The 17,877-nt window shown below is 30.0% G+C and overlaps 1 protein-coding gene across 4 annotated transcripts in view; it reads right to left on the bottom strand.

Annotated features, from left to right (window-relative positions):
- Positions 1-9,139: 9,139 nt before the first annotated feature.
- The window catches only part of LOC139501666 (arf-GAP with coiled-coil, ANK repeat and PH domain-containing protein 2-like), a 64,598-nt gene continuing 55,860 nt past the window's right edge, over positions 9,140-17,877 (bottom strand). For 2 of the 4 annotated variants that reach the window (XM_071290811.1, XM_071290812.1), the window contains exons 20-24: positions 15,104-15,213; positions 14,433-14,493; positions 12,097-12,146; positions 10,492-10,863; positions 9,140-9,929 (exon numbers count right to left, since the gene is read on the bottom strand). In XM_071290811.1, coding sequence (XP_071146912.1) covers positions 10,671-10,863; positions 12,097-12,146; positions 14,433-14,493; positions 15,104-15,213 — 414 coding nt within the window. In that variant the 3' untranslated portion in view covers positions 9,140-9,929; positions 10,492-10,670. Of the gene's footprint in view, positions 9,930-10,491; positions 10,864-12,096; positions 12,147-14,432; positions 14,494-15,103; positions 15,214-17,504; positions 17,651-17,877 lie in introns of those variants that run through there. The other 2 variants (XM_071290810.1, XM_071290813.1) reach the window with 2 other exon arrangements.

Genomic DNA, 17,877 nt, shown 5'->3' with positions numbered 1-17,877 from the left:
TTAATTGGGAATGTTTTAAATTTTTATCCATATTTTAATTGGGGATGTTTTTAACTTTTTATCCAAATTTTAATTGGGAATGTTTTAAATTTTTATCCATATTTTAATTGGGGATGTTTTTAACTTTTATCCAAATTTAATTGCGGAAGTTTTTATCTTTTGGGGATGTTTTTAATTTTTATCCAAATTTTAATCGGGGATGTTTTAAATTTTTATCCATATTTTAATTGGGGATGTTTTTAACTTTTTATCCAAATTTAATTGCGGAAGTGTTTATCTTTTGGGGATGTTTTTAAAAGGTAAATTGGGAATGTATTTAACTTTTTATCTAAATTTTAATTGGGGATGGGCTTTAATTTGTTAACTGGGTCCGTTTTTTTTTTTTATATTGGCTGTATTAGTCATGCTTTAGTCAAATCAGAGACTCGAAAATTGGTACTCCAAAAGGAAGAGACTGGTGGTCACTGCGGCCATTTGTTTCGGTGAACTAGCACCTTAAAGTCCAGATAACCCTCAGGCCAGCTGGCTAGTACATTAGCAGACAGGTACTTTTGTACCATTTGGCATTTTTTAAACTTTTGGCAATTTTTAATTTAGACTATTTTCTTTCATTTATTTTCAAATATTTTTTACACCTTTTGATTAAATATATATATTTTGGCTTCAAAATGGTTATCCAAGGATAATTTCTTTAATTAAAATTTACATCACACATTTTGGCTTATTGTAACTTTGGCTGTTACCTTAATTTTCAAAATAATGATAACCATTTAATATTGAAATAAAAACTACAACTCCAAATTGGCTCAATATTAAAAAAAATAATGTATATGTTGAAAAGTTTAGATCTTCTTTCAGTATTGATTTTTTTTCATTCTTCCATGCCTGGTACTTCATGATTAAAATCTTTTCATCAACTAACACATTTTCATGGGGATATTTAACACACAAAGTAGGCTAACATAGGTGGTTAAGGTTGGTATGGATATGAGAGAAATGGAGGAAGGGTGAGGGTAAATAATGAGAGTGGTATGTATGGATATATGTTCTATAGGGAGAAAAAGGAAAAATTGAGTAGATGAGGGTAATATTGAGAGTTGTATGTAAAGTAGTTGGGGACAGAATGTTAATTTCTTTATAAAGGCTTGATGTACTGGTCTAATGGAAGTGCAGTTTTCTTTTTTCTCTTGTGTAGTTCTTATTTTCTTAAAAAATCTGGAGTAAACATTTTAACTTCTTAAAGTACTGCTGTCAAAAATTAACAAGTTAACAGCCTTTCTTGTTACTGATTATGTGCTGCTTATAAATTAACAGTGTAGCACTTCTCAGTGACTAGATAGGGTTGCAGCTTTTCATCAATTTTAGCAGCATTATCTTACAGTTATAGATGCAATGATCAACACACTTAACACCTGATTAATGTTTCTTTCATTCTGAGAAAATTTGCTTTCCAGTCTTATAAATTTCTTGGTCTAATGTTTCTTCTGTATATTTGCTGTTAAGTTTGTAGTTCATTCTCATCATATGTGGTTTTTATCAGTCTTAGAAGGCAGTAATAGTGTGTAGGGTGTATGTATCTAACATTTCATGGTTAATTTCCAACAGTCAAATCAAGTCTGTAAGCATATGCTTTATAATACCAATTACAAGCAAAATACAAAATGGGTCACTAAGACATTCTACATTGGCATACATCATTTTACATCCAAGCCTCTTTTAAAATTTTCAAAAACAGCCATGGTACTCCTGTCAGTGTTTGAAACAAAGCAAAGTGGAACTAGCTTACAGTGACCTTTTAACACCTACATCATGAAATAAGTACCTTCTAATTTGTACTAGTAGTACATAGTAATAACACTGTCTGTCATCTGACTCTTGTGTAACCTCGGATCAAGAAGATCGTGACCTGTTATGTTTTGTGCACAGTATACCTTTAAAATGAAGGTACATTATCATTAGACAATAATCAACATTTGATAGTGATTTCAAAGCTATGTGGAGGTAATCTGACCAGCATTTGTATGACATAAATGTGTCATTTTTCATGCAAAGACTTGCAAGGCAAAAAGAAGAACCATATTGCATTAGATACCATAATTGTTTATTGGGAAAGACTGTACTTTGACAGTTTCATAGCTTTCTTTTGGTTTTACAGTTTCATAGCTTTCTTTTGGTTTTACTCTATTGTTGAGTTACTGTCGCATTGTATTTACCCAAACGGTGACATATTCTTGGATCCTTTTGAAAACCTTCAAGGAAACCAACTAAAACTGGACTACTGAGTACATTTGAACTTTAATAAAAAAAAATATTTCACTTTTTACCAGGAAACTTGGATGCAATGTTTTTATTTTAATTATTGTGGTAGGTTTTTCAGTAGTTATTTTATAAACATAACATATCAGTAATAGCATTGGATACTTGATTACATGTATGGGAAGTTAAGTCGCCATCTGTGTTGCGGGGTTCACAGATACTATACCTTCCATTTAGGTATAGTAACGTCCCCACCATACATATCAAGTATCTGCTAATACTGATATGAACTGAGTGAGATAGATCACTCAGTTGGACCGTGACCAAGATTGTTGACTTGGTCAACACCAAGGGTCAGACAGCGACCGAGTCGTGGTCTAATCCTTTCCTTTGTACCATGCATGAACTGAGTGAGCTCGATCACTCAGTTCGATTTTAATTGGGGATGTTTTTAATTTTTATCCAAATTTTAATCGGGGATGTTTTAAATTTTTATCCATATTTTAATTGGGGATGTTTTTAACTTTTTATCCAAATTTTAATCGGGAATGTTTTAAATTTTTATCCATATTTTAATTGGGGCTGTTTTTAACTTTTTATCCAAATTTTAATTGGGAATGTTTTAAATTTTTATCCATATTTTAATTGGGGATGTTTTTAATTTTTATCCAAATTTTAATTGGGAATGTTTTTAATTTTTATCCATATTTTAATTGGGGATGTTTTTAACCTTTTATCCAAATTTTAATCGGGAATGTTTTAAATTTTTATCCATATTTTAATTGGGGATGTTTTTAATTTTATCCAAATTTTAATCGGGGATGTTTTAAATTTTTATCCATATTTTAATTGGGGATGTTTTTAATTTTTATACAAATTTTAATTGGGAATGTTTAAAATTTTTATCCATATTTTAACTGGGGATGTTTTTAAATTTTATCCATATTTAATTGCGGAAGTTTTTATCTTTTGGGTATGTTTTTAATTTTTATCCAAATTTTAATCGGGTATGTTTTAAATTTTTACCCATATTTTAATTGGGGATGTTTTAAACTTTTTATCCAAATTTTAATTGGGAATGTTTTAAATTTTTATCCATATTTTAATTGGGGATGTTTTTAATTTTTATCCAAATTTTAATTGGGAATGTTTTAAATTTTTATCCATATTTTAATTGGGGATGTTTTTAACTTTTTATCCAAATTTTAATCGGGAATGTTTTCAATTTCTATCCATATTTTAATTGGGGATGTTTTTAACTTTTTATCCAAATTTTAATTGGGAATGTTTTAAATTTTTATCCATATTTTAATTGGGGATGTTTTTAATTTTTATCCAAATTTTAATTGGGAATGTTTTAAATTTTTATCCATATTTTAATTGGGGATGTTTTTAACTTTTATCCAAATTTAATTGCGGAAGTTTTTATCTTTTGGGGATGTTTTTAATTTTTATCCAAATTTTAATCGGGGATGTTTTAAATTTTTATCCATATTTTAATTGGGGATGTTTTTAACTTTTTATCCAAATTTAATTACGGAAGTGTTTATCTTTTGGGGATGTTTTTAAAAGGTAAATTGGGAATGTATTTAACTTTTTATCTAAATTTTAATTGGGGATGGGCTTTAATTTGTTAACTGGGTCTGGTTTTTTTTTTATATTGGCTGTATAAGTCATGCTTTAGTCAAATCAGAGACCCTAAAATTGGTACTCCAAAAGGAAGAGACTGGTGGTCACTGCGGCCATTTGTTTCGGTGAACTAGCACCTTAAAGTCCAGATAACCCTCAGGCCAGCTGGCTAGTACATTAGCAGACAGGTACTTTTGTACCATTTGGCATTTTTTAAACTTTTGGCAATTTTTAATTTAGACTATTTTTTTTTCATTTATTTTAAAATATTTTTTACACCTTTTGAATATATATATTTTGGCTTCAAAATTGTTATCTAAGGATAATTTCTTTAATTTAAATTTACATCACACACTTTGGTTTTTTGTAACTGGCTGTTACCTTAATTTTAAAAATAATGATAACCATTTGATATCGAAATAAAAACTACAACTCCAAATTGGCTCAATATTAAAAAAGTCCATGTTTATGTTGAAAAGTTTAGATCTTCTTTTCAGTATTGATTTTTTTCATTCTCCCATGCCTGGTACTTCATGATTAAAAATCTTTTCATCAACTAACACACCTTCATGGGGATATTTAACACACAAAGTAGGCTAACATAGGTGGTTAAGGTTGGTATGGATATGAGAGAAATGGAGGAAGGGTGAGGGTAAATAATGAGAGTGGTATGTATGGATATATGTTCTATAGGGAGAAAAAGGAAAAATTGAGTAGATGAGGGTAATATTGAGAGTTGTATGTAAATTAGTTGGGGAGAGAATGTTTATTTCTTTATAAGGGCTTGATGTACTGGTCTAATGGAAGTGCAGTTTTCTGTTTTCTCTTGTGTAGTTTTATTTTCTTAAAAAATCTGCAGTAAACATTTTAACTTTTAAAAGTACTGTTGTCAAAAATTAACAAGTTAACAGCCTTTCTTGTTACTTATTATGTGCTGCTTATATATAAACATTGTAGCACTTCTCAGTGACTAGATAGGGTTGCAGCTTTTCATCAATTTTAACAGCATTATCTTGCAGTTATAGATACAGTGATCAGCACACTTTTATTAATGTTTCTTTCATTCTGAGAAAATTTGCTTTCCAGTCTTGTATACATTTCTTGGTCTAGTGTTTCTTCTGTATCTTTGCAGTCAAGTTTGTAGTTCATTCTTATCAGGTGCTGATCCTAAAGGGGGGTTGGGGGTCCGGTGGGTTAGAACCCCCCCTTCTTTTTTTTTTTACAATCAATGCATTTGAATGGGGACATCTACATCTACATCTATCTGAAACCAAAACATTTAGAGCAAATCTGACAATTGAGTAAAAATGTTCATCAGGTCAAGGTCTATCTGCCCTAAAATTCAGACAAATCAGAAAACCCATAATTGGTAACTTTTTAAATTTGTTTTTGCCATTTTTGGTTTTTATCTTGAATATTATTATATGCTGCAACTGTGTATTGGGTAATGGACAGTGGCGGATCCCCTTTTTTTTGGATGATCAATGCATTTGAATAGGGACATATGGTTGGAAAACCCCCCCTTTGTCCTGGTTTTGGAAACCCCTTTTTTAAAATGGCTGGATACGCCCCCGATGGATGATGAGGGTGGTTTAAAACGATGTTTACCACTGTATGGGTTAGGGTAGTATTTTTCTTTGTCGGTGTCTTGCTGGCTATGTTGATTCATATTTGTGGTCGAGGTAAAAATGTTGCATAGTGGCAATTTCAACATAATATTATGCTTTAAACAGCATGATTGGCTCGAAGAATGAAAAATATTTTTTTTTATATAGATTAGAGCGTTGGTTTTCCCTTTTGTATGGTTTTACCCTAGTAATATTGGGGCCCTTTATAGCTTATTGTTCGGTGTGAGCCTATAATGGTTTACTTTTATAAATTGTTATTTGGATGGAGAGTTGTCTCATTGGCACTCACACCACATCTTCCTCTATCTGAAATTTTGTGTTTTTTCCTGAAACCTCGCAGGATTTATTAATTTACATTATATATAATATTTAAACTGAAACTGTTTATTTTGATTAAGTACTTTTGAAATTTTCCAATTTAAACACAAGGCTCGCCTAAATATCGTATTACATGAGATTTGGTGGTGGAATCTGTTTCTCTAATGATTTCAAACAATATGCAGGCAAAGTTATTCCTTCTTTGCAACTGATCTGCAAAATGATGTGTTCTTTCTATGTGACGTCATCAGGCATGGTCGCTTTTTTTCATGCTGTCACAATAGGAAATTCAGAGGAAAGCAAGAAAATTTGACATCAAAATGATGAACTGAGATCAAACAAACCACACATTGATTAAACTTTTTTATACAATGGGTGCAGAAAGGGATAAATTCACGAAGAATTAGAGAAACATAAAATATACAACAAAATGATAAATTTATACAATTTTAATTGATACATATATCAGACAAAAATAAAGTAAACTAAAACAATTCTAAGACTTAAAAATATATCATTGGAAACAATAATACAGTTCTGATGAAAATATTTAAATTTGATTTTCTGAGATATCCGTATTTCCATATTATGCAAAACTTAAATAAGTGTAATATATGAAGCTGTTTATATATTGCATCAAAAAAGTCAGACTTTTACACCATCTGAATTAAGTTATAATTTGTGGTTTACAAAATTTTCCTGAACGTTTTTCATATTGCCAGTTTTTTTTAATAAATTTTTATAGTCAAAAATAAATTCAGTTTCACACAATAACGTTCATACAAAGTTGCAGCATTTCTTTTTCAACAATTGAACAAATTTTAAATTCCCCCAAAATATGTTCACTGGAATTTTTATTAGTAAATCTATATAGGTCTACTGTAAAAGAAATCAATATAAATCAGAATGAAAGCCATTTTGGTTTAATGAGTAACTTTGAGAATATTGAAAAATATCTAAAGCCATTAGGGCCATGTCATTGATATTTAAAAATTCCAATACATGGGAAATTGGTTACCCCTTTTAAGGGGCAGTAGCTATCAAATTTATGTTCACCAATTTGACTCAAAGGAGTATGTTCGATAAGGTCCTAAAATGGCCCCCTATTTTAGCTGAAATTTCAAATTCGGATTTATTAACAAATATCACAATAAATTATAGCTAAAACAGGGACTAGATAGGAAATAAGCCATTTTGTTGAAAAATTTACGTTTCTGCGTTTCATTATGACGTCACAAATTGTACTCATATTGATTTTCACGAAAAAATCAATGAAAATGGGTAAATTTTCATAGATTACTGGACAGGAAACATAGAGCGCATACGTCGACAACAAAGATGTTTTAAAATAATGTTTGTGAAGACATTTTAAATGTCTTATTTGAATATTAAGTTTGTCGATGCCTGCGCTCTATGTTTCTTGTTCCTAAATTTGGTTGAAATCCAGCTGATTTTGTCAAATTTCACCAAAATCCCTTATCTTGACCTTTTTGGGATGAAAAAATCCACGTGTTAGAATTAAACTTTGACAAAAACGGTTCTGTTTTACTTTCTCACATGTCTTTAAGGCATCTTAAAACATCTATTGTCTTGTAACTATGAACTTTATAATTGGGGCCAAATATGGCCCTTACCGAACTTACTCCTTTATGTATTTGATTTATAATATACTACAACGTATATCCAAATTACAAAAGGTACTAAAGATACATTTAGCTATAGACTCGTCATAATGCATCAGCATTTGTGTATAGTTTAGACTAGACTTATATTTAGTAAAGGGTCAAATTTAAGTTCACATGAATACAGATTTAAAAGAGTTTGAATTATTGACTTCGTATCTAACAATTAAGTCTGTTATTTAACATTTAGCAGATCAAAAGTTTTAAGTAAAAGGGTTATCTATTAAAGGAATGCTTAATCAAATTAACTTATTTACAAGAACTGTAGGATAAAAAATGTGTGTACTCCATTTCACGTAAACAAAATGGCCATCAAAGCAAATACTTTTACTACATAAACTTTTTTTTTCCTCATCAACAAAATAATTAAAAATTTTACACATGAATATAATAGTAAGGAAAAGTTTTTAATCAGAAAAATCTGACAACACTTTTGAATATATTTACAATGTATATATGAGGCATAAAACACAGCTTGTAGTTATTGCACAATAATGGAATAAAGTAAAACATAAGCGAAAACATTAAATCACAAAATATATACTTTTAAAAGATAAATCGTATACTTAAACAGAAAATGCTTATCTGGCAATGATTTGCATAATAGTTTTTACGAGAAAAATATTTTAGTAAATCCATTTCATAACCCTCTAAATATTGTATTTTGTTCAGCACCAATATGGCTTAGGAGGGTATTGAAGGATTCATTCAAACTAAGTATGATGTCGTTTATATACATTTTTGAGACATTCACATTTTGAGGTACAATTTGCCATGAGATTTATACCCTTCTATGATGTTGTAACCATTACATATATTCTATTTCACTAAATGTTGTAAGATTTGTAAAACAACTTATCTTAATAAATATTTCACGTTTAACCTTTTCTATCCCTCCTTTCCTTACATATCGATTAAATGAAAGGTCCAAATTTTAACTACATTTGGTAATTGTTGGTTTCGGTAGTGAAAAGCAACATATGAAATATACAAGTCTTGAAAGTTTGGCTTATCAAACCATATTAACACACTTGGAGACAGACATCGGCAATAAAACATTGATTTTTTAAATCTTTGTAGAAAGGACATACATATTGATAAACAGTTTTAATTTCATCTGGTTAACTACTATTTAAACCCTTCTATCCCTTTTGACTTATACTATTAAAAATAACAACAATGCTTAACAAAAATACTTCTACGTAAGATTGATGCCTGATTACACCGTACTTAAGCTGGCAAACACTTATAAAATATATACACACATATTACACAATGCACACATACACATACACACTGATCACACATTAACTCTCTTAACAAAAATAATATTTTAATTTCAAACCATATAACACTTCAATAATTAAGGTGTATTTCAAGCAAAACAATATACACCATTTTCCCATTCATATCCCTTTCAAAAACATTCCATTTTGTACTATTTAGAATCTGATTATAGTTTAGGATTTCGCAATCTGAAAAATGCCTACCAGAGGCTTTTATTTTACTTCACTTGACCTCTGTGATAACCTTATTTGACCCTAGTGATTACTTTATTTGACCCCAGTAATTACCTCGTATGAATAAAGAACTTTTTTTATCTTATTTGACCCAAGTGGTAAGCCCATTTGACCCCAGTGACTACCTCATTTGAACTTAGTATTTACTTCACTTGGTCCCAGTGATTGCTTAATTTTGACCTCAGTGATAATCGGATATTTCTTAAACAGATATTGATAAGAAAACTTTTCTCAAAACCATAGAAAAAATCTAGATAAAATAAGTCACTGTTTACTAAATCACATTTTACATAAATGCTTTAAAAAGACAGTTAAAGCAACCTATTCTGTTTAATGAATTTATACTATTGAGACAGTCTTTTTTGTGCTTAAAATTTGTAGGAACTGGTCCACTTTTGTATGTCATGGTATAAAACAATGTTCAACATTTTATAAAGCAGAATTAAATATCATACATCATACATTGGTAAAATTTGAAATGCAGATACTTTTTATTTGAATGTTTTGTCTACATCTAGGTGGGCTAATAAAAGCATTGCACAGGTGTATGTTCAGGATATTTGTTTAGGAGGGTAGTTTTGGCTATTTAATTATAATTGGGAGGGGTGCACGTTACAGCATTCCCTCTCTTTAGAGCGGCAAAGGATACTATTAGCTTTGACTTGTCTATTTAGCAAACATGTACAGCATATGACATGGTTTTCAAATCTACCAACTAGATTTTTTTGGAATAGTGAGAAGGTACATTTGAACAAGAAACAATTTGTTTTGACGGTACCTTGAATGTACTATAAACTGTCTAAGGATTTTAATTATGGCATACCAAACATACCAATAATTTTCTTTGATACTGTTGTTTAGTTTATTTTGTTGACTTTCATATCCATTGAAATATACTATTAAGGTGGCTCGGGACTATTCGAAGTTTCTATCAGAAGTGCCATATTTTTGTTATTTTATTCTTTACAGAAAGTGAATCAAATTGGTCGAAAAAAAAATAGGGGGTCACGGACCATTTAAGCTCAAAATTTTACTTTAAAACAGGTATGTAAAAGGGACCATTTTCAATGAAATGATAGGGAAAATAGAGGTGTTGACATATTTTTATCGGAATATCAAAAAAACGTTCTATGACAATTGGTCCAAAACGGTAATATAAAAAGCTGAAATATAGCTTCAAAGAATGAGCAAATAAAAAACATAGGTCACCGATAAGGAAAAAAAAATATTTTGCCTTAAAACCCAAATTTTGGCGGGAAAATGGTGAAAATGGGTGAAATGTCATTTTGAACCTTTTACAAATACAGATAATAACGAAAATATTCTATAAGTGACATAACTACAATGATTTAACATTTCTAATCAATCAAAATATTTTAAAAAATTATATCGAATTTACAACAAATACTTTTGTAATTCATGCGTGAAATTATGCGCAGTCGAATAGTCCCGATCCACCTTAATCGTAAAATATATTCAAAGTTAAAAACCATCGATTACAAGAAAACACAAGCCCCATACATCAGCAACCATCAGCAAAAGTAACAGGACATATTAAGTTACTAAGTCATCTATTGCACTAAACTTTGACCCAAAATGCATTAAATGTTAGAAAATTTCTAAATTATCATCCAATATCAAGTTGGACTTTGTTCTACGCTACTGTCCAGGGATTCTGATTGGTCAGTTTGTTCTACATGCCGCCGTAATAATTCTGGATTATTTGACGCCATATTAGAGAAGTCTCTAAACACCTCGTTAAACGTATCGTCAGTATTGCCCATGTCGCTATCTTCCTTCATCTGCTCATTCAGTTTGGCAAGTCTCAATCTAAAATATAAATAATATCGAGTCTCAATCTAAAATATAAATAATATCGAGTCTCAATCTAAAAATATAAATAGTATCAAGTCTCAACCTAAAATAAAGATAGTATCAAATCTCAATCTAAAATATAAAAAATATCATAATAATAGATGGCATTCATCTGCTCATTCAATTTGGCAAGTCTCAATCTTAAATATAAATAATAGATGGCTTTCATCTTTTTGGAATATTGAGAGAAAAAAAGATGACACAACAAATCCACCGGTAATAAAAAAACCTATTTTTGCACTTTGAATTCAGTGTTCTGTTGTTTCGATGATGTGTTAACCTAAGTATTAGTTTGTGACTCAGATTATCTCACTCTCAATTAATTTATGACTTGAACAGCCGTATACTACTGTTGCTTTCATTTGCCATGGAATAGAATGATAAGAGATGAATGTGTACTCAAACATTCCAAAGATTCCATGAATTCCATTTATCTAATAAACAGCTGCGCCATGAGCCCAAGATATGTCGATCACTTTTTCAATAAAGTTCAATAACTTCTCAATGTTTTATCAGAAATTTAAAAACTAAAGGGAGGTTATCTTAATAGATATAAATCAAAGTTAAATGAAAACTGCTCTAAGCACTTTAAGAAGTTAAATCTAAAATTTATAAATAAAATCAAAAGGGATTTACAACAATAGATATAAACAATTTACCAAAGTTTCAGATATAAATCAAAGTTAAATGCTGAAAGCATTTGTGAGTTATTGTCTGAAAACTGGATAATCCCCCTTTTTGTAATGAATAAAACCCCATAAATCATAAAAATATAGTTTTGAATTTGTAAAATTCAAAAGGAAGCTCAAGTGGATAGAAATAAACAATTCACCAAAGTTTTTTGCAAATTGGTGAAATTGTTTTTGAGTTATTGTCAGAAAACGGGAAAATCCCTCCTTTTTAATGAATAAAACCTTATAACTCAGAAACGGTAAATTCAAAATTTATAAAATATGAGTTCATGTCAATAGAAATAAACAATTCATGCATATTAGTTAAAGAGTTTTAGAGTAAAGACAACATACAGACAGACGAACAGATGGTATACCATAATACATCCAGTAAATGGGCGTATAAACGGGTTGATGAAACAATGTGATTAAAAAAAGAATAAAATCACAAAGAAACTGAACTTCGAGGAAAATTCAAAATTGAAAGTCCCTAACCAAATGATGACAATACACTTACAATGTGACAATATCTGCATTGGCAGCATCTACTGCTATCTGTAATGGATCCTGTTGTAAAAAAAAATAAGTATGGGTTAATTTACAATTAAAAATTGGGGATACATCTTGGATAATTAATTCTTTGTCCTTCAAATTTTTATTTCTTGACCAAGTTGATTGTACAATTGCACTATATCAAGCTGATGTACTGTTATAATATGGTTTCCAATTTTAAATTTTTACAATTTGTCAGCCTACTGACTCAACTTTACAAGCAATATTAAACAATGCATCAGCAACATAATCTGGAATATTCTGCCAACAGAAAGATTGGTTTTGATTCAAATTGGTTAAAGTGCCTTTAAGGGCATACGATACAGTTACAGGGGAGGTAATGACGTTGCTAACGTAAGATGTTATTTTCGCGACGTCAAACTGTGATATATCAGGAAAAGATGCATTTTCGACTGATTTTTATCATTCAAACTGATTTAATTTGAAAACGAGTGCATGGACCCCTATTTTTTAAAATGACATTTTGTTTCATTTTGCAGGAAGATAATGTGGACCAAATTTTATAAAACTGTAAATAGTGCATTTTTTTTAAATATGATAAATATACAGCAAAAAATGATGTTTTTTTCTCAATTCATGACCATTTGATAATTATGTATTATTTCTGAATAAAAAATGCATAAATTTTTAAGATACTTATAAAATACGGAAATTACAAATTATTTAACAAAAAACAATTTGTGTTTATCTTTAAAAACAAAAAGTTATGGCTTTCTTTCGAAAGATAAAATACGGCCACAAATCCGAATTTTGAGCAAATATACAAAATATCGACCTCGTTCAACTCAAAAAGTAGCACATGAAGGTATATTTTTTATTACATATTTGATTTAATCAGGTTAAAAATAGTCTATACGCAAATTTTCATCAACTTGTAAATACAGGATCAAAACTGTATCATATGCCTTTAACAGCTGACTATACAGTATGGGCTTTACTCACTGTTGACGGCTGTATGATGACCTAAAGTTTTTAATTTAGGTGTCATTTGGTCTCGTGTGCAGAGTTGTCTCATTGGCAATAATACTACATCTTCTTTTTTATATTAGTTGTTCAAAGGAGATATCTAAAAATTATCTGATTAGGACATTCAGATCGTTTCAAAGTAGATTGGTTCACTTTATTTCAATTTAATCTTCAATTGGTCTAAACTAAAACGCCAAAAGAGGTAGTTTAGTTTGAATTGATCTAAAATAAACCGATCTTACTTTAAATGTGAACACATAGATCGATTTAAACTAGAACGATTGAATCCGTAATAATTAATGTGTCTGTATTGCGGCAAAACTATATCAGTGTTTACCCATATTTCTCTGTAATCAAGTCCTTTAAAACAAACTGAAAACATGCTATCTTCACCGTAGCATAAATTTGTGAAATCTAACTTCTTTTCTTATCAGTGTTAATATTTTTCTTCTCAGGAACCATAGTTTTTAGTCATGTTGTAACTTCGTTGCTACACAGTTTTTAGTCATGTTGTAACTTCGTTGCTACATAGTTTTTAGTCATGTTGTAACTTCGTTGCTACACAGTTTTTAGTCATGTTGTAACTTCGTTGCTACACAGTTTTTAGTCATGTTGTAACTTCGTTGCTACACAGTTTTTAGTCATGTTGTAACTTCGTTGCTACACAGTTTTTAGTCATGTTGTAACTTCGTTGCTACACAGTTTTTTTTTTCAAAAATAAAGAACACTGCAATGACACCAGTATTAAAATTTTAATTTGTGATTCAAGAGAAACAATCACTTTTACCATTTTTTGTTTCAAATGTGTGTATCAATGTATCAACTCATGAATTTGATAAATAGTTCTTTTTAATCACAATGTTTACAGTTTTCTGCGTAAAAAGATCAAATCGATTGAATTTTTAATTGTAGTGTGATTGTAGTGGTTCAGATTAGACCGATAGAGATTGATATGATTAAAGATAATGTGAACGCTAACTGGTTTTATGAAGATCTATTCAAATTGATTAATTCCAAAAATGCTAGTGTGAATGGGGTTTCATATGCAGAATTATAACAACTATACAACCCTTTGGCCAGGTGAGCTGAAAAACATGTTAAATTAAACAATCAGTCTGCAGGCAGATTTCAACTGAATGATGACACTTCATGAAATGTGTAAAAAAATTTCAGCAGTAACTGACTTACTAAGTTGGCCTCCTGTAATATCTACATCATTTTTAACAGGATTTCCAAATAATGAGGGATATTTTTAATTTTTGTAAATGAAACGGTAATCAGGTTCCCTTAAATAGCCTGACATATTTTTCTTACCTTTCCGTTAGCATCAGGTGAATGAAGGTTGGCACCTCTCTTCAGAAACTGACAAACTTGTCTGAAAAAAAGAGAAGTCAAATATAATAAGTAAAACAAATAATTATAAGATAAGGTTTAACCTTTCATGCCTCATCTAGTAAAGCCTGGGACTCTGTATTTTTTCTATCGAATCTCCTCACACTGAAACAGGTCCTGTTAAATCAAAATCATCTTTGCTGGAATTCATTTGTCAGTTTCAGTATTTGAATGCTTACATTAATGTTCTTTAACTGTACACTTAATAGTTTTATATACTGTAAATTCAGAAATTATTGCGTGCATTTATTATTGCGATTTCATCATTTTGGTCTTAAATGCGATTTTTATTTTTACAATTTTGAGAAAAATCCTGTTAAATTCATATAAAATATTTCAAATTGCGAGTTTCAATTATTGCATTTACAACCCTGTCGCATTTTTCGCTATAATTTCTGAATTAACAGTATACAGATTGTGGCAGAAAAGAAATCTGTAACTCTGTTTCAAATGGACATTAAACATACACAGAGACCACTTCATACAAACCTAGCTTATGACTTCTTCAGTGACTGAAGAAATCAGTGTAAGTAAATACTTGTATGCATAAAAAGAAATGTGTCAATAAGTCAATGAAGTCTACATAAACTAACCCTGTATTTCCATGCATAACAGCATGATGCAATGGCATCCGTAAGTTTTTATCTTGCCTGTCTAGTTTGGCACCGTTCAACATTAAAAACTCACAAGCTGATAGAGAGCCCTGCAAAAAAAGACAGATAATTAAAATGGTGTACTAAGAACTTATTATCATTTTTAAAACTGAGGTTTGCTAAACACAGGAAGATTCATATAATCAGATAATATTAAATGTAGTTTCAGTTAATTTGCAAAGTGCAAAATCCAAACCACAATTTAAATAACACTGAACATTTTTTTTTTTAATAAATCTCTAAAACTGGCATTTACCAATTTTGACTTTTACAGTAAAGCGCATTAATATCTTTTAAGGAAACATTTATATGTTTTCTAATGTCTGTAAAGAAAAGAAAAAAATATTGCCAAAAAGAAATACATTAGTGATTTACTATTTTCAAAACAATAAAGTTTGCTCTGCAAATCCGAAAATTAAACTGCATTATCTCAAGAAATTGTAGTGCTAGGCTTACCACAACTTCAATGTCAAAAGTATTGACAACTGGGTGTCTGAAATATTCTTAAATAATAACACATTACAACTTATTACTGCTAAGCTGCTGACCAAATATGAACTCAATACTCGAGAAATTGAGGGTATAAAATATTCATACAAAATGGTGTATAAAAATGCAAAAATGAACACGCTGTCATGCTAAGCATACCCACTTGTATTTTCATGATAATACATGAATTAGGCAAACAGGATGTAGGTCTCTAACAAAACTGAAATCTGCTTTTTTTTTGGTTTAGTAGTTTCTAAGAAAAATGTAATGAAAATAGTTGCTGGCAGAATGGATGGACTGATAAACTTTCAATAAGATAGACAAAAGAACAGATGGACAAACAAAGGAATGGACAGACAAGGGGATTGATGTATAACCAATTGTTTTGAATTTGGGTATACAACACTAATTTAAGAGGATTAATTAAGCATGTAACAAAACAACAAATAGCAAACTTTTAACTAAGGATGCATAGCTAAGTATCTATTATATTGAACAGCAGAAGCAAAGCAGCACAATAAAATGTTAACCCTTTCCTCCATAATGACGCCTTTTGACGCCTGTGTAGATCCTCAGTTGAAACGCTTTGGCTCCTATATTTCTCCATTAGACTTTTGAAAAATTGTATCCAATATGAAAAGGAGATTAATGAGAATATCTGACTTATATTTCATTGATGAAATATCTGTTTTCACAATGCATTAACACTTCAAACCTGATTAATTTTTTTTACCAAAAAAATCCTATGAGAATCAAATACATTAAAAAAAAAAAATCCATGGAGGAAAGGGTCATTTTGAAGATCATGGAATCAAATATCCAGGAAACTACAATTTTTCCTTAATACATGGAAATTGGTAGCCAAGAAATAAATGTATCCACAGTATTGTTATTTCTATAGAATTCAGTTCATAAACTTTAGTTATTAGTAATCTAATGTTTACAAGTTATAAAAGAAGAAAATGTGCAAATGTGATTATGAGGTAAAAAGGAAAAAAAATTAAAATCCTTAGCCAACACCACAACATTTAGAAATAACGGGAAAGACTGTCTATTAACCCTAGCTTCAAAAACATGTAATTACAGACAGATTTATCATGATATGTGTGTTTCTGTGTTTCTGAATCAAAGCTAAATTAAAATGACTTGCTCAATGTTTTTGCTTTTCATTATATGTTCATAGTTGGAAACCATTAAAATCAGATGATAGCGTTATTTCCATAACACTTTAAAATCAGTTGAAACTTAACAAATTGGACATTGAAACACAAAATCTGATACAGTTGGTCCAGTTTACAATACTGAATTTGCATCTTGGCAAAGTTATGATGTCAAAATGTGAAGAGGCTCAAAATTTTACACCTTCAACAACACCAATATAAATTTGTTTTAAAGGTAAATTCACATCATGCAAATGTTAACTCCTCACTGTGCCTGTTTGAGCTGATGTGGCTTGAAGCAATCACAAAACAATCAATCAAATATATGAGAATATCATGTGGTCAAAATTCAGTAAAGCAAAAGTAAATCAATGTAGACATAGCTAGGTATGTTTATTTTCAAGCATTTTATTTGTAATTTCCTGTCCAATGGAAAATAGTAAATGTCAAGTTGTTTCTCAAAAACAATTTGATTAGATGTATATTATTCAATTTTGCAGTAGCAATTATTCCTTGCATTACAAAACAGTTTAATGGAGATTCTTGAAAAAGAAAATACATTCTAATTAAGTGATTAACTGTTGGTTGCTTAATGTTCAATAGCAAATGTAATTTTTATCTAGCTGATGTGTAGTTCATCATTTCCAATTTTTGATCCATTATTCCCCCAATTTATTTTGTATCAATTGATTATCTCCTCTGCATAAGCAAATGAAGCAGATCTAAGTCTTAAAACTGTTTAATTAAAGCCAGGTTAACAGACAGTATAACACAACAGAACATAAGCAATGGTATTAATGCTGAGTCAGCAGAGAATGTTACTTGCCTTATCAGATCCCTGTTAGATATAATATAGAAATAATACATTTATATACATATACTTTATTATACAAGGACTCACACCTAGATGAATATCATGCTTAAGATGAGGAGACTTCATCAAATTCTCAAGTAAATGTTAATTTTTACAGAATATTTTTTACACATGTGCATTCTGAATTACTCTTTGCTCATGCAAAATGACTAAAAAAACATTCTTCAATTATTTTGTTCTTTTTATCATGA

Source organism: Mytilus edulis, chromosome 13 (assembly GCF_963676685.1).
Source record: "Mytilus edulis chromosome 13, xbMytEdul2.2, whole genome shotgun sequence".
Lineage (NCBI taxonomy): Eukaryota > Metazoa > Mollusca > Bivalvia > Mytilida > Mytilidae > Mytilus > Mytilus edulis.
The sequence above is the reverse complement of the archived record's forward strand: the minus strand, read 5'-3'. Positions and strand labels throughout refer to the sequence as shown.